This window comes from Camelus ferus, chromosome 10, assembly GCF_009834535.1.
Source record: "Camelus ferus isolate YT-003-E chromosome 10, BCGSAC_Cfer_1.0, whole genome shotgun sequence".
Lineage (NCBI taxonomy): Eukaryota > Metazoa > Chordata > Mammalia > Artiodactyla > Camelidae > Camelus > Camelus ferus.
Window position 1 is genome coordinate 4906098 of NC_045705.1, and position 23299 is coordinate 4929396.

Consider the following 23299-nt stretch of genomic DNA (forward strand, 5'->3'; position numbering starts at 1 on the left):
AAAAAATCACATGGTGCTTCTCAGGGATTTATCTCGATGACCCTGAATATTGAATCTTAACACTGTAATCATTAATTTCTTTTTTATATACCCCACAGAAAGCTTCAAGCAACATGTAAATTTATGTAAAACACATATACTTATGCTAAGCAACAATTTATCTCTGGATTTAATTTGGAAATATCTGGCAGCTTTACTTTTGCTAAGAATATGTAACATGCTATAATTGGAACCAAGAATAACCATGGCCATTTGTGTAACTTTCACTGATGATATGAGAAGCTTTCTTTGAAAGAGAAGGACTATAGCAATATACTAGATGAGGTTTACTTTAACTGTAAGATCACCACTTCTTAATGGAATTGGGTAGACTTTTGTCTTTCCTGTTTTCCTCATAGTCTCTACCTGGAAAGTCTTTCCCTCTTTGTTTCTTCTCCCTGCTTTGCCTGCAATACTCTTTTTCTCCTCGAAGAATAGGCTTGGGTCTTATTTGGTTTAGGAAATCTGCTCTGTTTCCAGTTTGGATGATGTGTAACTTGGACCAAGCTCCTCGAACATATTTCTTACACTGCTCTCTCCACATATTGGTTTATATGTCTGCTCCTCTGTAAGACTCTAAGCTCCTCAAAGGCAGTGCTCTGTCTCAGTTGCAGTCATACACCTCCCATAGAATGTCTGTTATTAATTGCTACAGAATTCTCAGTTCCTGGACAGGTGCCTAGTATATAAATGCTCAGTAAATCTTTGTAGAACTGAGATAAATTCAGATCATCTACTGTACACTGACACATATTCTATAAAAACATCAGTTATTCCTTAAAAATCATGATGTCATGCTTTCCAAACTCTCTAATTTGATCCTTTCCACTTCCCTTATATAAGGGGTATCAGGTGAAGAAAGGAAGTGGATGATAATAGTCCAATAGTTATTTCTAAAATTTCCTCTTTCTCCTTTTCCCAGAAAGGAAACATCTTTGAGAGACAACCTACTGAGTTATGAATTCTAGACTCCTGGAGTTCACTTTTATATTGTAATATGATAAAAATAGTCCATGAGAGAAACTAGAGGATTCTGAAAAGCTAAAAGCTAAACATATAATACTTAGGCACCCTTTAGAACTTAATACAAAACAGATGCAGAAAGAGAAATTGTGAAATAAAGGTAGAATTTCAAAGATGTCTTGAAAATAATGGCCTTTCAAATGCCCAGCTCCTTGACAATTACTGTGAGAAATAATACAGGAGTCAGTCTAAAACAGTACTTACATATCCGTAGTATTTCAAAATAAAATAATGAACCATGTTTGCTTATCAAAATCCTAAACCTTACATGGTGTTAGATAATAAGGATGGCCTTTTATTTGCCAAGGCTTTCAGAAACTAAAAAGAATAATCTTCTATTATATATTATTCCTGCAAAGTAAAAACTCTAGTATTGAGGGTCTTATTATACTGTGCATTTCATCACTCTGCAGGTTAAATTATATCCCCTGGATACACAGATAACATGGATGGCATTCTTTTTAAAATAACAAAATAAAACCCTATAAAACATATTAGCATTGCTTCAACAGGATAACCAGAATCCACTCTATATTTCTTTTTTATTAAGAACTCCTGTGATGATCACTTCCAGAGAAAACAATTCCTTTTTGCCCAATATCAAAAATATTTAAATGTTTAAGTGAAGCAAAATGAATAAATTTGATCACTGGCATTTTCAATGATTATTATAGAAGTTAGAAACTTTTCTTGGGTAACAAAGAATTTAAAATGCTATTTACATATTACAGCCAACATTTGTTTCTAAGTGGCCTACTCTAAATGGCTAGTTTTGAGTGCATACACTCCTACCCTCACTGATTCCTTTAGCAACTCTACAAATATTTATTTAGTCTTTAATTGGCACCAGATACCATGTGAATTCAGAAAATGAACATGTTCCTAACTTCTGGAAATGTAAAGTCTAGAAGGAAAAGAATCAAGCAATATTTACAATAGAATATGGGACCTGCTCTGGTGGAGGGATGGGAAAGGTGCAACAGAAGCACCGTGAGTCCTAGGGTTGAGGCAAAGGGAAGCATCTGAAGCCTTACCAGCTATCTCACTTCAAAACTGGATTTTGGTGGCTAAAAACTCACGTGAAACCAACCATTCTGTAAGGAACATAGTAAGAACAGATATGATTTAAAATGTCTCAATTGTGGAAACTGAATATTTTCTTCAGAAGAATGGCTGAGACCTTTACGCTCTATGCTCTTGGTCTGAACTTCAGCAGCAGAAGCAATGTCACACATTGCAATTCATTTCGAGAGAATCATCAAAAGACTAAAAAGGGAAGTTGATGAAAAGGGGTTCTCACATTCTAAAATGAGACAATTACACCAGCCAGAAGAGTGAGCTCTAATTAATGGGAAAACACACCCACAGACCATCTGAAGAGGCAAAGGCAAATGTAGTAGGATATTTTGAGATGTTTTTCAATTTACTCTCAGTTACTTTTATGGGAGGATGTTTTAAAAAACAATTTGGTGATTTGATCTTACAGAACATATTATTTTGATAATTACAGTTTATTCTCCATGAGTTTATGATTTTATTATTATTATGTGTTTGACCTGTTGTGTAATGAATGTGTATCTTCTTCACTAGGACTATAGATTTTATTCCCTAGCAAAATCTCTGGCACAAAATAAGTTCTAGATGAGTATTTATTGATTGAATGATTAGATGGAGAAAAGAAATATGGTCAAAGTAAAAAGAATAAAAGAAGGGGGTTAAAATATGTAAACTTCCAGGAATAAGATAAGTACGTTCTGGGACTATAATGTACAGCAGTATGATGGTAATGAAGCCTACTGTATCATGTATTTGAAAGTTGGTAAGAGAGCAAATCTTAAAAATTTTTATCACAAAAATAAAATAGTAACTATATGAAATGATGGAAGTGAGCCAAATTTACTGTGTTAATAATTTTATAGTACATACACATATCAAATCATCACGTTGTACACCTACAACTAATATAATACTGTATGTCAGTTATATCTTAATAAAACTGGAAGGAAAATAAAAATTTTTAAGAGTCTAAAAAAAAAAGTTTTAATAGCGATCAAGTAACTATGGTTAAAATGGGCTGAGCTGTCCAGCTAAAGAGATGAGATTGCAGAGAAAAAACACAATCTCTTTCTGCCTTCAGTTTTTAAAATACCACAGTGAAGAATGATAGCTAGTTTCAGTTCTTCATATCTTGGCTTCATGAAACCAGATCTGGAATATCATTCATGGCAATGGTCTTTTAAGCTCAAGAGAACTAAAATGATAGTGGTAGCTCTCCCATAAATGTGCCTGTCGTGCTCCGGATAGCAGCAGTGAGGCCCTTCACCCCTCTTCCTTCCTGGGGCTCAGTTTCTTCATTTATATAATTTGCCTGACTCACAGTGTCATGGGAATCAAATCAAATCATAAATATGAGCGAGGAAGGGCAAAAGTTCTCTTCATGATGTGAAATTCTATTTGTATGTTTTAGCCTAGGTCTTAATCAGATAATAAAACAGTTCAAATGTATTCCAAAATGATTATCTATACATTGAAGATTTGTAGGGTTGCCTTTGAATATTTTTGGGAAAGGGACAGGAGATTTCTTATGATAGTAAAGTTTACAAACACTAGAAAAAAGTACTTGCATAGTGTAAATGTCACCACATAGTCATAAACTTTGTAGGAGTGAATGACTTTAGATGAATGGATAAAATCTTATCAGCCATGAGAATAATTGAGCCACAAATTCTAAAACGGATAAAAGATATTTATCTACCTTATTCACAAGATGATATAATTTAACATTACACTTATTGAGAAAGAAGAAAATTTTAAATGTTATCTCTCCAAACAGTTATAGATATTCTATGGGTTTGTTAAAATACATTGGGGCATAGTGTTGTATTGGACTGCAGAATTGGTTTGAATAATAACTCTCCTGTACAACAGTTGCTTAAATTTGAAAAAAAGTTGCTTATCTTTCTGAATTTGTTTCTTTTTCTGTCAAAAACAAAGCCCCCAAATGAAGACAAAACCAATTCCTACATAATAGGATATTTACGGGCAGTTAAAGGAATTACACTTGAAAAATTTATCACGTTGCAAGCTATTTAGCAGGCATTTAATGGATGAGAACTATCATTGTCACTTTTTATCATTACTCATACCTGCTTCTGGTGCTTTCTCAGTGATGCCATTTGCCATTATGGCTGTCTTAGGTCAGAGTTTCAGAGAAACAGATTCTGAAATGGAGACTCTCTTAGGGAATGCCTTTGGGATCGGCATTGAGGAGGAAGACAAAGAAAGCAGAGTTGAGTAGAGGGGGTGTTTAACTCTGATGCCGTCACAACAAAGGCCTCAGCTTATCCCACAGGGAACTCTGCAGCTGGGGTGACCCTTCAGAATTGTGTCATTTTGCAGCAGGGGACTCAGCCTTCAGAACCATCCCTATGCGTTCGTCACCCTTACTCTTGGTTACAGTTGAGGCTGGGGCATAACTTGGGCCAGACGACTGTCCTTGGCTGACGGCCATTCCCACAGAGGGATTCAGCTGAGAACCATCAGCTGCCAGTACTTGCCGTGGCTGAGGGAAGAAGCGCCTCAGTCCTGAAAGGACAATCTGGGCAACACTCCACGGCTTCTACTCCAGTGGCCTCTGGTATCCTCACTTAAACTGATACAGTTATCTTTCCTAAGTCAATTCATTTAAACAGGCTCGTGAATCAATATGAATAATGAATGCGAGAGGAGTACAAGGCAACAACAGGGAGATCAAGGTATATTTTTTTAATTATCAAAATTTTAATAACAACCTCCTAAGAAATAAATTAAAGCAAACACTGATTATATGCAAAACTGGAGCACTGAGAAAAGATAATTATTAGATTCTGAAGGTAATTTAGGCATCCATTTCAGTAACTTGACTTGAACATTTGATACTTTATCTAGTAATTCATTTATTCCTTCTAAACTGTTTAGTACATATATAATTTATAAAGATTCTCATAAAAATAAGACTGTCAGACTGGGATGGGGAAGTAGTTCTAGAGTCAAGATCCACTGATTATTCTTCAATGTACAATTATAGGATAATTAATAGAAATTTGGAGTCATAATGAATAAATACAATGGAAATTCTGAACTAAAACTCAAAATATTTGGAGGTTTATTTTGTATGAAAATTTATATTAGAGGTTTATTGTGCATATTAGAATGACTAAGTCGTCTAAGTAAGTAGTTCACTGCTGAAAATCACTTAGAATGAGGTAGGAGTTTTGTTTAATAAGCATCACTGAAATAAATCAGACAGGCTTCATGGTCAAAGGTAAAAACAGTAACAATGGTTGACAAAACCTACCTACCAATGGTCTTATTCCCAAAGACATAAGCACTTCATTTCAGATTAAATTCCTCCTTTGATTGGATTAAAAATAACCAACTCAAGAAGAATATACTATTATAGAAATCCATTCTCAGTTAATATATTCATGAAATGGAGAAATAATTTTGGATAAAAACAAAACTTCCAAAAGGAAAAAAAAAATGAAGTTAGAAACTCATCAGCACTTATAATTATTAGAGTTAGCGAGCTAAAAGCATATTTAATATTTGGAGTTTATAATCTAGGAAAGCAAATTATATAAGGAGGTAAGAAGTGTTTTCTATTTCCCAGTCCCCACTTTTCCCAATCCAATAACCGGAGACATCTCAGCTGCCTCTGATGACAATCTCTGGGAAGTATGGCACTTTTATCCTCTCAGCGATCACAGAACACAGGCTATCGATCTGAATTTTCTCAGCATGGCCAACACTAAAATTGCCTTTATCAAGAAGCTTTATTTTTCTCTCTCCCTTCCCCCCAAAATAACAAAAAGTTCTGCACATCACACAGAAACGGGTAACTTTTCAAATTGCCCATAATGTTATGTAAATATGTCATACAGATAAAATGGCTATCAAAAATGGAGCCTCTAAATGAACAAAAATACTCTATATCCTCACCAAAATACCAGACCGAGAAGGTTTGCTTTGATGGACTACATTTAAATTAACAAAGTGAAACCAGTGACTCAGACAGCTACAACTGTCTTTTTATATGTGATAACCTACGTGGCATTACCTGATTTTACCACATTTGACAAACTACAAAAAGTGAAGAGGCACACTTTAATTTTGTTTTGTGTGACCATCGGCAAATGAGAGGAAGAATGGAGGAGGATAATCAATGTGGTGTTTCTAGTCTCCAGCTGTGCTCCTGACGGTACTGTGGCCCACAGATTATTCAGATGAAAACCCTAGGAATTAGGATCTCTCAATAATAGAGAGATAATAATATTCAGTTCCAAGCTGCACTAAAGTGAATGTCCAATTCTGTGTATAAAGGAAAAAAAAACAAGAGAATAAACTATGCTGTTTCAGTAAAAGGTTTTAGTAGAATTATATGCATTACTTAATTGTATTAAAACCTCTGAAATGCAGTAGTTGGCTAAGCTGAGAAAATGTTTTAAATCAAGTTTTTACTTTTATTCAACAAATATTGACAGAGTGGCTGTTATATAGACTTCCACAGTACAAAGTGATAAAAAATAAAACGGCAATTAGCCTCTGCTTCTAGGGACCCTATAGTTTACTTTATTTCACAAATGCACAAAATGTTATGGAATCACGAATTTTAATGGCTTGCTTTGTCATGCTCATGGGGCTAAATGAAACATGCACTTACTTTAAAAAATTGGCGTTCTTCTTTTGCCGTTAAGAACTACTATAACTCTGAGATGGAAGCATGTTCTCTGACACAGACAAGCAGGGAGAACGGATGTGGGACACTTTCCTGGAATGATCTGAAAATTCTAAGGTCTTTGAGTGAGTGTAAACTTTCTGCTTTTTAGTCCTCAAGCTTTGGTTGGTGGTTGCTCTACTATTCTGTCCTATTAAAATGACAAAATGATTTGTTAAATTAGGGGAAAGACTAGGGGAGGACTGTTATAAAGTAAATACATGGCAATCAAAAGATTACAGCGGAGAATGGACAATTGGTGAATTACCAGGATTCAGAACAAGACAAAGATCCAGGAGGCAAGAAACTGAGTATGAGGGTGGTCAAGCCCCTTTCCAAGCAGGGAGGAGGAGGGCTCAGTGTCCAGGAGGCCAGACTACTTGGAAGCACGAACATTACTTGTAAGCAGAATGAGCCAAGGAGAACGTGCGCCTTGGGCAGAGCTATTTATCCTCTGCCCTTTCGTACATTTTCTGATTAGTTATGAAGTGCCTCCAAGACATTGATGAAAAAATAAGATGCAGCGAATGCTCTCAAGGTCCTCAGAGCTTTGTGCCTTAGTAAACCCTGGCAGCATGTCCAGTGATTGCCTTCATTTTTACAACATTAACATTTATCCATCAGGAAAGAGAATTGTGCCAGTTGAGCACTTACTGTCTTCTGTTCTGAGACTTTTACTTCTTAGTAGATGTTACTTCTTAAAAAGATAAACTAGGAATGGAAGTAACCATAATAAGAAGACTGACATAAACTAGGACTATTCAGCTAATGTAAAATCCTTAAGGTATTAAGGAGTTTATATTCTGGTCCCTTTCAATCTACTTACTACTCCACAGAAACCAAAGATATGAATCAGGCATGTTCCCTTACGATTCCTATGCTTGGTATACAGATGATCATAATTACTCCTACTGTCCAACTTTCTGACATTCAGATCTGATTGTGTAACAGAGAAGAACAAAGCTGACTCCATCTTGGATCTACTCCTTGGGCTCTGACCCTTGGGCTCTGTGGCCTGTGCTGAGTCATGCTGGCTCTTCACCTTTGTAAAAGGATGTTGCCTGAAGTACATATGCATGATAGCCCATTCTCAAAGCTCTGACATTTAAAGGTATAACACTTTTCCATTCATATAGAGGTAAAAAATGCAGAACAGAGAATAACCTTTGTCTTTCTGGAGGCTTACAGGAACATTGTGACCAGACTTACTGCAAGGACAAAGGATTCCTGTACCACGAGGTCTGCAACAACCAGCCACACCCCCTACCCTTTTAGTATAAAAGAAGCCTCAATTCTAACTCAGGTGAGATGGTTCTTTGGGACCCTAGTCTCCCATCTTCTCAGTCTGCTGGCTTTCTGAATAAAGGCGCTATTCCTTGCCCCAGTGCCCCGTCTCTCTATCTACTGGCCTGTTGTACAGCAAGCAGTACAAGCTTGGACTCAGTAACAGCTGGTAATGGAATGGACTTCTTCAGAGGAGTGAGTTCCTCATTACTAATAGGATTACAGCCCACACTGATGACACCAATAGAAGATTTATGTTTCAACCTAAGACAAACTCAATCTCCAAGATCCCTCAGAACCCTGAGAGATTAATGTCTTAATACATTTCCCCATCTTAAGGGGTCTTTCTCTTTCCTCTTTTCCTACCCTAATGATACCCATCCTTTGAGGTCTAGTTCAGGAAGCACCTTCTCCTCAAATAACATTTCTTTATATAATTGTTATAAGGCATTGATGAATTATTATGTTTATATATATTAGCTGAATTCTTGGCATATAGTAGGTGCTAAATTAATTTTTCTCCTTGCTTTTTTCCTCAATGACAAAAATTCACGTTGATCTCTTTCTTTTCTGGCTTCCAACAATAGTTGGCTGTAATTAAAAATTACTATAAAATTTTTCTTATGGTCATATTTTTCCAAATTTATTTATGTTCTAATTCATCTTTATATTTACTAAAGATCAGAACCAAATCTTTCCTTTATTTTTATTTCCCACAGTTTATAGACAAAGGCTGGACACATAAGGGTCAATGAATGTGGAGAGGCTAAGCTTTACAAAGGAGAATCAACATAACAGTTTAAAAATCACACTATATTTAATATTGTTAACCCAATTTAGTAGTCATGTGGCCTGGGAAAGTCTTACACTTCAGTTTCCTCATTAAAAAATGGGGTCAAATATCCCTGTTTTGCTTTCCTGAGTGTTTTGTTATAACCAGAGGATTGAGTTAGTATGAAGGACCCTTCGACTTGGTCATGCATTAGTTGGATTTTAGCATGTTTGGAGAGCTCACAATGGAAAGGGCAGTTCCTCTTTAGCTCATTGTTTGATTTTTTTTTTTTCTTTGCCCAAAAGAAGCAAATTACGAACTTCTGTGATGTTTAGTGTAACTGATCTTTAGGTATTGTAAGGATTAAAACCAGTTTATATCCTGAAGGAGTAACTAGGGATTCCACTATCTGAAAAACAATGACCCATCACAGTCCTCCATTAAGACTTTGGCTTTAGGGCTACATGGCCCCCCTCGGGTGCTGTTCAGACACCCTGAAGGTATTCAGAGCTTCTCAAAGAGTTCTGACCAGCGTAAACAACTGTGTCAAAGCACAGCTGTAAGTGTTTTATCTGATAACAGAGTGATTTGTTTAAGGCCGAAGCTTATAGTGTAACCTCTGCTTAACCTGGCTGGAATGAATTAGAAATTTGCACACTGTTCAACCCCTGCTCCACAAAGCTGTCAGAATTATCTTCCTAAAAAACAAATCTGAGTCACACAGCCCCCTGCTGCTGCAACCCAAATTCCACGACCTGGAAATCAGTGCCTTTTACAATGAGGCCTCTGCTGCTCTCCTTTCAATGTATTCCACAAATATTGACTAATCGGGTGTCTACTTTTGTGTCCTCACTACGCTGGCAGGGCCAGGGGTTCCTCACTGTTCCTGAGACGTGCTCTAAACCCTCTGCCTTTCTGTCACTGCTTCGTCTGGTCACTCTGTCTGAAATGTAGTTTCTTCTCCTAACCACCGGACAAAATCCTACCAAATCTAGGTCCAGTTCAAATACCAAATCCTCCTTATGGCCAGCCACAGGCACAGAGTTCCCTGGTGACAGCACTGTGATAGCAGATCCCTAGCCGACTCTGCTGTCTCTCCCCTTAAATTGTGCTCTCTCAGGGTTTTACCTTGGACCCCCACAGCACATAGCTTGTAAAACTGAATCGAAATTAAAGTCTTAAGAATAGAGCCTCATTAATTTGCCACCTTCAGTTAATTCATATCATTGCCAAAAAAGTGATTTGGGTGAATTGGATCAAATGTTTACAGACTAATTGATTCTTTGGACCCTTTAAACAATGGCATCAGTAATGGATTCACTCGAAAAATCAGTTAAATTGCTGGGTTTGTAAAACATGGCCTAAGGAAAGAGGGTAAGAGAAATAGAAAGCCTTTTATTACAGATTTCAAAGTAATAGCTATTATTTTTTTAACCCAATGTGATTATATGTTTATTTATTCACTGTCTTGAAATGCAGTCCAGAAGCACTATTGTATTTAAAACATAAATGTACCTTGTCTATAGATGTTATAAAAGCTACACATAAAAATGTGCCTAGAGCTTTATCTACAAGCCAATAGCTGTGTATAAAAGACATAAGTACAACTAGCTGAGAAGTTGAGAACTTCACGAAGCTGTATTTTGGCATTACAAGATGGAAAACATTAACACCACTGGTATCTTTTTGATTTTTCCGGAGATTTGTTTGACTCATTTGACACTACGCAGTGTTAATGTGCTTAAAAAGTATACCCCCCTTTCTCCTCTTATTCCCCCTCATTCAGTCACCCACTGGTGGGTTAGTGGCATGGGGCAGATAATCTAGAGAGCGCGCCAAAGGCACACTCTGTTCTTGCTTAAGTCCCATATCCCATTTGGCTTCTTATTCTTCTTGGCCAGACTAGACCTCTAAGGTCACTTCAATGGCTCTCCTTTGAAATTCAAAGCAAGCCACAGATCAACTGACGAAGCTCTCTTCTGAGCCCTGGCCTGCCCCTCTAGTTCCCAGAGTCTTCACTTGGCCTCTCAGACAGAAGGGATCCACAAGTCCAGAGGCCCTCCCAGGCCTCCTTTCTTTCTAACACTTTCTACCCTTTTCTAAACACATTCTACCCTCTTCTAAACACATTCTAAAACACGTTATTTCTCGGATGTAGTATTTCACAAGGAGAAAGACAGGATGAGGACACAATGTTTTTCTTTTTTCTCTCTGACTTTTCAAAGTCACAAAATGGTATTCTCTCCAGTGAGAGAACTGAAGAGAGAATTCTCTCCTTGAAGCCAGCCAGGACCCAGTCAGTGTTTGAAGTGATTGGGGAAAAGGGAGTAGACAATTTCTTTTATATTTTTCAGTTTTGTAGTTTCCAAATATTTAAAAACACATACATATTTCTATTAACTATTCTAAATATACTGAAGTGATAAATCCTAATTACCTTAAAGCTAAATATTTTTCTCATTTATCAGTATAATAATTTGATTTATTCTTCTATTCTATAGTTTATTAACACTGTCTACAAACTGAGACTAATTTATAATGACTTGTAGCAAAATGGGTTTGCATGGAGTAAGGAGTCAGTTTTGAACATCTCAAGTGCAAGAACATCATATGTGTAAGGAAAGATATGACAGGTATTAACTGCCAACCTTATAGAAAGGGTTAAAGGTATTTATTGATACAAGTGAAAGACGTGAAACTAAAGTGGTGATGTCTAAGAGACAAAAACAAGTGTCCATAAACTTTTTACTGGGGCCATTCATTTCTTTACTGGTATTTTAAAATAAAGAGGGGGTCTGCTACTTTGAAGAAAAACCAAAGTTTATCTTTGACATATTTTTACTTTATATATCTGATCACTTAAAATAAATGTTTACAGATTAGACTAGGAAGATCTATATATATATATATTTTAATGCCTCTGAGTCTGTTGGTTAAGAGTGATTTCACAATATTTTCTGATTCTTCTGAGTGTATGCCTTGAATAATTATGAAAACAGGATTCTTTTATTATGAAAAAGAAGGAGTAGGGGAAGACACATGACCTCAATTTGAAATAGTCTCTCATGCCAATATTTTATTGGTCTCTAATAGCATATTTATAACAATTTTTATTGAGGCATAGTCAATTTACAATGTTGTGTTCATTTCTGGTGTACAGCAAGAAGATATATTTTTGAGGGTATTTTTTTTCTGTTTTCAAATGTAATAGTTTTGCATCATATTTTTCTGGTTTTGTTTTATGACATTCATAGAGTAAAATTTGTTCACAATCTTGAAGGAATGATCAATTCCAGGTAAAGAAAAAAGGAAAATCACAAATTAGAAGCAAATGAACTTAATGAAACATGCTCTAAATATTTTGTGTATAACATAATCACTAATAATTAAAACTAATTTATGTAATGAGATTGGAACAATGCAAATGCAGTTGGTAATTGTTTCTTATTTATATAGTCTCTCTCATTAATTGCAAAGTAAATCAGGATGAAAGGAATCATTTAAAAGAAAATGTTTAATTTTGGTTACATTGGCAACTACAACAAAGAGAGTTCATCTTTAATCTTCTACTAATGTAAATTTATCAAATTCTAGAGTGAAAAGGGTTCTTGGAAATTATCTGGTCCAACTCCTTTACTTTACTTCTCTATGAGAGCAGTGTCTAGGCAAGTTAATTAAGGACTGAGCTGGGGCTTGATCCAGAAAACTCCTGACTCTGGGTCTAGGACTTTTTCCATTGTATCATACTACTTTTAAAATAAAATTCAATCCAAACTGAGTTTTATATGTTTCAGTTCACTATAGCTGTGGTTTTCCAGTGCTTCTCAAATTGTTTAGTGAAGAATACAGTGATATTAACACGTATGTGGCAGCATTTTAAGTTGGATTTGTAGGCATAAATTGTATTTGGAGCCATCTCTTTAACCAATATAGAAGGGATGTTGCAGCCAAAATCTCTTTGTCACCCTAGTTCCACCCATCTTTCTCTCCCTCTGTCATTAAGTTACTCTTTTATGTCTTAAACAAATCAGTGAGGGAGAAATGTCTTTCTTTTTTTCCCCGCACTTCTCTATTAAATTAAGACACTGCGATCGTCCTATAGGATTTGGTTCAAAAGATTTCTTACTACGTTTAGTTGATTGCCATATAGATATATAACATAAAAGAAGATACTGCAAGGAAGATTTAGCAGTGAGAAATGAGCACGTCTGTGAATGTTTATCTAAGGTTCATGTGCATTTCTGACTTTGGATTGCATGTTTAAACTTTATGGCCTGTGAGAGATTATAAAGAATCTCCCAAAATTCCTATTGCCTCAGGAGTACAACAGACACACTTACTTCATTTATTTATTGTATCATAATTATTAAGAATGCTTCAAGTAACACTAACCAATTTATGTAGCCACATTGCTTTTGAGAACTAAGGTGTAAATACCGACAGTCTTAATCAAACAAATAAAAGTGACAAAAAAAAAAAAAAAACGGATTTGCATGATGAAGTATTCCTGATTTCTTACTAGGGGTTTTACAATAAGTATTTCTTTCAGTTTGATATAGTATAAAATAATGAAAGAAAGTTATTGCTTGAATCAAATTGATTTCTTTCTGATTTTTTCCTCAGCATTTCATAGACAAGAAAGTTTCTACATCTGAGTTTACATTGCTAAAATTATTTTGACACAAAAAATAAAATTGTGTTAACTTACGGCCCTGATGCTTTCAAAGTGTCCACCTTCCTTCTCGAAATCGATAGGTTGTCCTTTCAGTGTCCAGTGGAAAGTGACATCCAAACTAGCATCGTGAATTGCTTTGCAATTAAGGACGATGCTTTCTCCCACGGTTAACTCTGTCCTTTTAGGAGTAAGCTCTATTCTTGTAGGTTCTATAGAAATAAAAACACATTAATTAACATAACACGCAGTATTTCCCTGCATTCTGTACTTTAAATTATAGAGAAAAACTTAAATGAGGAATGTATGTAACATAGTTGCTCCAGATACGTATCTTTCAGTAAATTCTCATTAATTGAAGTATTAGCTTTTTGTATGGTAGGGCATTTTATTCTGCATTTGTAGGGGACTGATGATTGAAAAGTCCCTGTTCCTATTAAGAAGTCAGTTTGGATAAACAAGAGGAACAACTATATAACTAGAAAGTCAGATATTGCGTGCGGCGTTCTGAATTCCGGCTTTATCAGAGAAGACAGATGATCACAGAGCACTGCGGTTTAAACTTGGTGAGAATTGGAATGTTCCGATTAACGAAATATTCCATTTAACTCGTGATTATCAGAAAACATTTTTGCCATTATTTTTTTTTAAGTCTGTGCATCCAGCCTGTGGCATTCTGGAGGAGGAATATTAGAAGAAAGAAACCGTAGCCTCCTTGCCCACCTTCAAGGATCATCGAGTGTAAATGAAAGGATTTTTACAACAAAAAAGGCTTCGCATCTAAGGAGGAATAATTCAAGTGAGTTCACTTCTTTAAAGGTTATAGGAAGCATCTCCTCTCAAAATACTATCTTGACAGAGATAAAAATACATTACTACTACTATATCAGTTTGTATTTGCTTTACAATTTAGGAAACCTTCTTATAAACAGCAGAGCAGCAGAGGTATCTCTGGCTGATTCTGAAATACCACTTTTGATAGATTGTGGATGTTTTAAATGAGATCCAAAGAAAGGCAAAATATTTAGTAGAAATGTTTTTTTGAGGAAAAAAAAAATAAAACGTTTCTGTTAACCACTTAATGATTCAGTTACATTTAAAAAAAACAATAGATCCATTTTTACTGGGCTGAGAGCACCTTTAAAACAATCACAACTAATACCAACTGCACACCTAAGGGGTATTTAAGCTAATGATCAAAAAACTGCAATGTGATTTTTTTAAAATAAAGTAGGGAGGTGATGGAAACAGGGTTTTGATTTTGTCCTTTTTCCTAATTAGATTCCTGATTGTAGATACTTCAAGAAGACTGACACAAATGATTAAAAATTAGCCTAATGTACCTTATCCAGCTCTATTGTCAGCAATAGCATGGTCTGATGAAGCACCATTGTTAGCCACTGATAAGATCCTTTAATACGCAGCATCCTTCTGAGAAGTCTTTGAGAGGGAAGAGCAGTATCAGGAAGGAGTGCCAGTGTAAATATTAACATTCTGGGAGTCAGATATTTTGTGTGGCATTCTGAATTCTGGCTTTATCAGAGAAGACGAATGATCACAGCACACTGCAGTTTAAACTTTGTGAGAAATGGAATGCTCTGAATAACTAAGTATTTCATTTAACTCGTGATTATCAGAAAACGTTTTGCCATTATTTTTTTTTTAAGTCTGTGCATCCAGCATTGCCTGATTATGAAAAAGATTGTTAAACACACATAAGGAATGAGACCCGGGCTGGAAGGCTGAATTGGATTCCCGTGATGTATGCTTTAAGAGAAGACGTTTTTAAAATCATGTTCCTTCCTTCAGTGGACGTTTGCCTCTTTTCTAAAATATCAGAGCACCGGCTATTTTAGTTATAGTTCTATATCTAAAAAAAAGAGAAAAGATAACATTTCTCTATTTTGTGGCCAAAGCATGATTCATTATATACTACATGCACGCATGCAAAAATTAATCAATGGTACACTTCAGTTGTGAAAAATATTCATTTGTCAATTGAAGAGACTGCCTGAGATATGAGAGTTTCTTAATACTAAACAACGACACGTAGTCTCAAAAGAAGGTTCCAGACTTGGAATTGAGTTCACTTTAGAACTAGAAAGTAACAGGAACATTTAAGCAGCAATATTTATAATACTAAAAGGGACAGTATATTAAAAATTCCATCGATGTAGACATCAAAGGGCAGCTCTGGTATCCGCTCATCTGATGTTTATTCCAACGTCACATGTTCATGTCCTCTTTCTGCTACTCCTTTTGCCCCAAATCCCCCGTTGAAGTGGTAACAAAGTAATACGGCTGATTGGTGCTAAAATTAATCTTGGTACAGGAAAATATTTTATACTGTTGGCATACTTCAAAATTTTAAGACACAGATGAAAACTTAAGAAAACTTTCTTTATCCTCTTACATAGTTTGTTCAGAGCAGAATATTCAAATTTCTACCAACAAGGTGTTCCTTTCTTCATGGTCCCCTAAGTAATGGAAAGGGACCATTTGACTGTGTAGTTCTAACGTTTACGATGTAATTTATCAACAGGAGCATGCACACACGTACGTGCAAACACACATAAGTGCACATTGTATATATCCACCTTCTGATAAGGCCATGAAACTATGCTTATAAAACACTTAGTCACATGTTCTTACCTTTCACAGATACTGAAGCTACGATTTCAGCGGAACCAAAGACATTTTCCCCTCGGCAAACGTACTTTCCCTCATCTGTTTTAGAAGCATTTAGGATCCGCAGACTCCCGTCTGGAAGAATAGCTAGTCTGAAAATTATTAAAAAGGTTTTTTTTTTTCCTGTTTTATTGCAAATCAGCTAAGTGGTAAGAAACTCTGATGAAATCAGAAACCACTTCCAAGGTAATAATAAATACGATAAAAGATCACTGTGAAAATATGCAGTAATAGTAGAAATATTTTGCCCTTCAAGAAATTCTGCAATAAACCCATTTAATGTCTTCTTATATTTAAAAGGGTTAGGGAGGTACAGGTTATTTTTCTTTTGACACTTTTATGACAGTTAATTTTAAAACTTGTGGGGAAAAAAAGGTGACCCTGAATTTGGTTATGAAAACTTACACTAAAATATCACCCAGCGATATTTTAATATTAAGCTTGGGTATTTCACCTCAAACCAAGAGTGACCTCAAAAATCACATATAAAAAGAAACAGCATAAAAACACAGAGGAGGACAAGTCCAGAACGTGAAATTAATTGTATACAGCCTCGAGATGATTTATGGCGGTTTCTCTGCAGCGCAGCCCGTGCAGCAAGGGCGAGAAAATGTCACCTGACACCTGAAACCCCGGCTGCTCGCAGTGCACTTTTTAAGCATTGAAACGTGATATCTGAGTTTGCATTTGGTTTCTTTCGAGACGTTTCTTAAAAGTGGACCTTGAGTCTTACAAGAAGGTGAACAATTAAAGCATAATTAAAATTTTTTAGAAGTTTAGTGAAAATGAGCTTGACATTCAGGATTACCATATTCTCCTGTGTATTCATTGCTCCAGAAATGTATGGATTTCAAATTTAATTAGAAGTTTTGTCCTTTTCTCCCTCTTTTGCTCCTGAAATATAACCCATTATTTCACCAGTGTGTTAACCTACTGAAGCAATGTGAGACATGATAGAAATAGCTGTTGTGGTTTTATTTGATACGACACGAGAATTTAGACTGACTTCTTTTAGGAAGGACGATTTCACAGTCTGTGCTGCTTTTGGTGGAAAACCAGTGAACCCACTGAACTTAAAATCCTAGAACTGGATCCTCCTATTCCTGAAAAGGATAGTTTTTCTGTGGCAACATGATTGTATTAAACAATTTAAGGTACAAGAGTAATGAAAAGAAAAGAAAAGAAAAAGACAAATGTAAATACAAAACAGAAACAGACTCATAGACATAGAATACAAACTTGTGGTTGCCGGGGGGAGGGAGGTGGGAAGGTACAGACTAGGAATTCGAAATTTGTAGATACTGACAGGTATATATAGAACAGATAAACAAGATTTTACTGTATAGCACAGGGAAATATATACAAGACCTTGTGGTAGCTCATGGTGAAAAAGAATGTGACAATGAATATATATATGTTCATGTACAACTGAAAAAGTGTGCTCTACGCTGGTAATTGACACAACATTGTAAACTGACTCTAACTCAATAAAATAAAATAAAAAAAAAGAGTAGTGACTAAATCTGTTTGTCAACATCCTGTATGTTACTTCAAAATGTGTATTCATGTTGTCAGTCAGCCCAGAACTGATGATTTTTGACGGCAATGACCTTCTAACAACTGGATTATATCCTAGGCTACTGCGTGTTGCTTATGAAGTTGTACTTACACATTGTCATCAATAAAGAGATCAGTTTAAAACATCACACTGTTCTCAATATGGATCAAATTTGACTTACAGTGCGTGAGAAGGGAGACAAAGTTAGAAGCAAGCCAAACTAGAAACAGAATTGGACTGTAATTTACCTGTAGGAGGGACACTAATGATACATTTGGAAAACACAGTGTTCTCTATAAAGTCGTATAGACCATCCAAGATGGTCAAAAAAAATTCTGTTCGTTATTTAGATAGTGTTCAGTTTCTATAAGTATGGAACATAATGTATTTATTCCATTTCAATCCTGAAGATACACATGCTACAAAAAAGATATATTTGAAATATAATATATATATATTCTCTTGTGAGAATGTCAAACTTGGTTGAACTCTAGCTAAACTACTACAATTTGTGCAGACTGTTAATATCTTAAAAATGTCTGGAGTTTACTGATTGGTGTAAATTCTAATCTAGCCGGTGAGAAGTTTGGCTTAAAAATTCACTTCCTTTAAAGAAATGAACGTATCTTAGATACTGGGAGTATTTCAGCTCTTGATTTAAGATAAGTCCTTTCTCACTGACAGGAGGCAATATATTATATTCTCCTTTTAAAGACAGTTTATGAACACTCCTGTACTTTAGGCCATGAATCCACTTGGAGGGCGAAGAATTTTGAATCCTATGATGGTTTTCATCTGTCAAGTGGCAGTGTCATTTAACCAACAGCCTGTCTCCTGATTCAAACTGCAAATCCTTATCAGATAGGCTCTTTTTTTCTAACTTAGGAAAGGAAAAATAGAATACACAATAAATGTGATTTACATTCTCATGTCTGGCTATTGCAAACATAATTACTTAGATAACTGAATACTGAATTAATATTTCTTTGCAATTTCCAGCCTCTTTATCTGTCTTCTCTCCTATGCTATTACTATGTTTCTTCTACATTTGGAATCTTCAGATCTGGATATTAATTCTGCTGAGACATCCTTGAACTTGGAGTAGGATGGTAAGGGAGAGGTAAGGTGGAAGTCTGTTGTGGGTAGGGAGAAATTTTACAAATGCAAACCAGAATTCTAACATTCAGTATCAGGGCATGCTTACTATATTCTGGGCTCTAAACTTTTCCTTGAGTTTCTGCCTAGACCTGGAGCAATGCTTTGGTTCTCATCTTGCACTTAATCACTGGATCTCTGCCTTGTTAACCTGCCCAGTACCACAATCTACCATTGTGCTTATGCCTCTCTTGCAGGAATTTCTTGCTAACTGCTTGGTGCCTGTCCTGATCTCCAAATTTCAGGACCATTTTCTGGATGCTCCATTTCTGTGTGTGGCTTGCCTGTCAGACACCACAAAACCTAGGTTAGATCCTTCCAAGTGGACGACTAATCTGGGAGTACTACCCATTTACCTGCTGCCATGCTCTGACCTTCAGACTGGATTTCTTTCTAGTACATATCATAGTGGATATCATGTCATAGAATAATTAATTGTTAATTAGAACCATGTGCTTTAAAGTCAGAGAGGGTTGAGTTCAAATCACTGCCTTGACGACCACGTGTGTGATCCTGACATTACTTAACCTCTTTCCTTACATGGAAAACTATCATAATTATATCTAACTAGCTTTTCAAAAGTGTTAACTTGGTGATATATGCAAATCATTGCACTTTTGTGGTGTGTGTAGACAGAATTGAAAATTTACTCAAAACTTTACATAAAATTTATGACAAATTTTAGAGAAGAAAAAGTAGAGAGTGCCAGGGAAAGTTCTTACTATGAAAATCTTAACTATTTAGGGTGTTTGGGGAGTCTATTCTGAGGAAAGCGTTGAGCTGAGAGCTGAGAGCTGAGGGATGAGAGAGAGCCAACTGGGCGGAGTGTGGGAAAGCAGAGGGACCAGCACTTGCAAAGGCCTTGAGATGGGAAAGACCACAAAACCGAGAAGAACCAAATGGCCAAGTGTGATGGCAGATGGAAAGGGGGAGTGGGGAGTGGCCCAGGGTGAGGCTGGAGAGGTAGACAGCAAGATCACGCAGGACCTCGTATACTATGGAAAATACCTGATCTTTATTTGAAGGCTATGAGAAACTTCCGTTTTTCATGGCTTTTGATTCTTTAGTTTTGACTTAGTCATGGATAAAATATTTAGTCCAATAGTAAAAAATTAATTCTAGCATATTACCAGCTCTCTTGGGTATATTCAGGCAAATTCAGGTTTTCTTATAAGATACTATAAAATTCAATAGCTCATTCAAAGATGCCATATTTCTTCTTATAGCTTTCTTATTTTCTTCTCCTGGTCCTACTTCTGTTTATTTGCACTATATGAAATTTCCAATATTTGGCTATTTTTATCCTACAAATACGACAGTTTAACTTGGTTTGGACTAATGGTTATGTAAGGCTTTTGTGCATCCGTACTCTTGCAAGTACCACAGAAGAGGAAGATTCTGCTCATGGCAAGAGTGAAGGTGCACATCTGTTCCATATAAGTCTCCTCTGCTCTCTCTGATTGCTTTTTCACTCATCTGGCCCAATATCTGAGGTTTATGATCCTATGTTATCACATTGGTAGTTGGCTCTCCCAAGTACCAAGAGCAACTGACATCTTTCAGATGCCATCCATTGAGAGTCAGCTGGAGTGCTCTTCAATATATTAACCTTCATTCTGGGATCCAGGCTGAAGTGGTTTCCCAGTTACCAAGATAGGAAAAAAAAAAAAAAAAAGGGATATGACAAACTACACTGTGGCTTTTGCAGTTGCTGCGTGGAAGCGGCACACAGCACTTCTACTCCGACATTTCATTGGCCAAAGAAAGGCGCATGGTCTCAAGTGAAGAAAGCACAATCATACCACGTGCCTAGCATTAAAACCAGAAATGTCTGCTCAGTAGGGCTGAAGATTATTGTACTTCTTGTGTCATGCCAGACATGACAGAAGATGTAAAGGAAATTTTAAGAGACAACCTCTGTCCATAAAGTTCTAACAGTTGAATTGTTCACACAAGGACTGCAGAGCGACAAAATTATATACCAGGCTACGATTATTGGGCAGCTCAGAAAAGAAGACCAATAAAACTTGAAAGAATTCAGCAACAAGTGGACAAGATTTGCTATGGATCTGAAAAAAAATGGATAGGTAGAAGAAAGCTTTTTAGAAAAAAAAAGGAACAAAATGAGTAAAGGAGGACAAATCAGAAGTGAGGATGATATGTTTATAAAACAGAGAAGAGATCTAACAACAGATCAAAACAGTGATTTTGCCTTTAGGAAAGGTAGCTAATGACATCCGGAGAAGCATGATGGCCCCTGTGCTGCTGGCAGCCAGTCATGAACAGCAGAAAGAAGAGGTACCGCCCTCCTCGCGGTGAAAGGCGGACTGGGCGAGAGAGAGTGCCGCTGCATCACGCTGACCCGGGGCTGTGGGACCACGGGAGCTGACACAGATACCGGTACCCTTTGCTTTTGACTCTACTTACTTTCTCTGAACAGGACATACTTCCTTTGAAATGAGAACCGTATAGATTTTTTACATCAAATCTAGGGTTGAGGATGTAGCTACGAATCAGATCAGGGGAGAGAACCCAGGTTTGAAAGAGAGCATCTCTGCAGAGGCTTTCCTCGCTCCGGAGCTAAGAAGCTAGTTAGAGGTCATCTGGGTTGAGTGTGTGGGTCATCACCTTCATGCTACAGGACCTCTTGCATATTCCCCCGAACAGTCTGGCTATTCAAGTTTTAATGCTGAAGGAACTTAAAACTCTACCTTTACCTTGTTTCCCCGATTTGACAAATGAAATAACCATCCTCTTAATAGGAAGAACAATTATACATGCAATTATAATTAAAGGAGATTGTGTGAATGGAGACACGCTTTTCTGGAGAAAGTGTTATCTAAGCTGAGACCTGAAGAGGCAGGAATTAGGCTGCTGAATGGCTGGAAGCAAGGGAGACAGTGAAGTGTCTCAGATTCATCAGCAACTTACTGAGTAGCTTCTGTATTCCAGGCACTGCAGAACGTATCTGGGATACAGTGATGAATACGTCCCAGTTCCTACCCTTAGGAATTGCAAGTAATGGAGGAAACGTCAGACAAATAAGCAAGAAATTCACATTCTGTGTGTCACATTCGGGGAAGGAATAAGCTCAGGAAACTATTTGGAGAGTCTGGAGGGGCAGCTCACCAACCTGGCGGATGTGAGCGCGATTAGGGCAGGCACCTCAGACGAGATGGCATCTCACTCGAGGGCTGAATTTTAGTAAGTCTTCTCCTGGTTTGGGAGAGGGATAGGTAAAATAATTTACTGATAAGCCTGTTGATTTTTTTTTTTCTGATTTCTTTTTTGAACTCTAGTCTTTCACTCCTTTTGTTCAAATTGCACATTGCCTCTGGATTTAACTTCCTAGATTACAGCTCACTCTTTTGTGTGAAATTTTCATGGCTGCCTATAGCCTACAGAGAAACATAGTTCCTCCTTAATAGAACAGCCGAAAGTCTGCACCAAATCGTCACAACTTCCATCAGCCCTGATCTCCCACCTCAGGTCTCCAAATCGTAATGCATTTTCAATATGTGTTTATTTTCATTTGTGAATTATATATGCATCACACACAGAGAGGGTGCTACACTAATAATACTAAGATCACTGTAAACAGATAATAATTAGAAATCATAATTATAAGTAAAACAAACATGTTATCCCATTTTCTCCTTTTCCTCCTGCCATCCCCCCGTGGATCTCTTGCACATCTCTGAATTGTTCAAACCTCTACCTGGAGACTTTGCACTAGTTGTATAAGACCATACACCCTTCAGTGGTTAGACTCCCACCTATTTATCACTGCTGAAAGATGCCATCTACCTGAACCCCTCCTTAATCCTCTTTAGTGAGGATTACTCCTGCCTTGTGTTTGCTTCCTCAGAAGCAAAATAGCAGTTGTCACATTTTCCCTTAGTACACGAGAGCTTGTGTGTTTCATCCGTTGAGCGCTGCAGCTTCAGCATTTTCAAGGGCCCTACATAAAGACTTGAGACCTGAAACAAATTATTGGTTCAAACAATCTAAAACAACTCCAGTGTTGAAAATAATACAGTGGAATATTGTAACAATTAGTCAGCCCCAACTTATCTCTCCCACTGATACATGACAAAGAGTTAGCATCCTAACATTATAATAAAATTGTACTATTACAGTAACACTTTCAATGATACACTCCTAAAAATATTTCGAAATATTCTATAACAAAATGCACATTTTATGTGAGATGTAGGCACATTTATTATTTCTGATAAAATCTGGGATGCAAACTTTGTAAGAGAGCCTCGGACCTATAAAGGTCTTAAAATGGGTTCTGCTAATAACAAACATTGACTGATCACTTTTTAATGTGTCAGGCATAATGCTAAC

General features: G+C 36.6%; 1 protein-coding gene across 1 annotated transcript in view; it reads right to left on the reverse strand.

Moving 5' to 3' along the window:
* The window catches only part of CNTN5 (contactin 5), a 550779-nt gene that overhangs the window by 116881 nt on the left and 410599 nt on the right, over nt 1–23299 (reverse strand). The window contains 2 exon segments of the mRNA XM_032488283.1: nt 13582–13757; nt 16198–16325. Of these exon segments, the coding sequence (XP_032344174.1) occupies nt 13582–13757; nt 16198–16325 (304 nt within the window).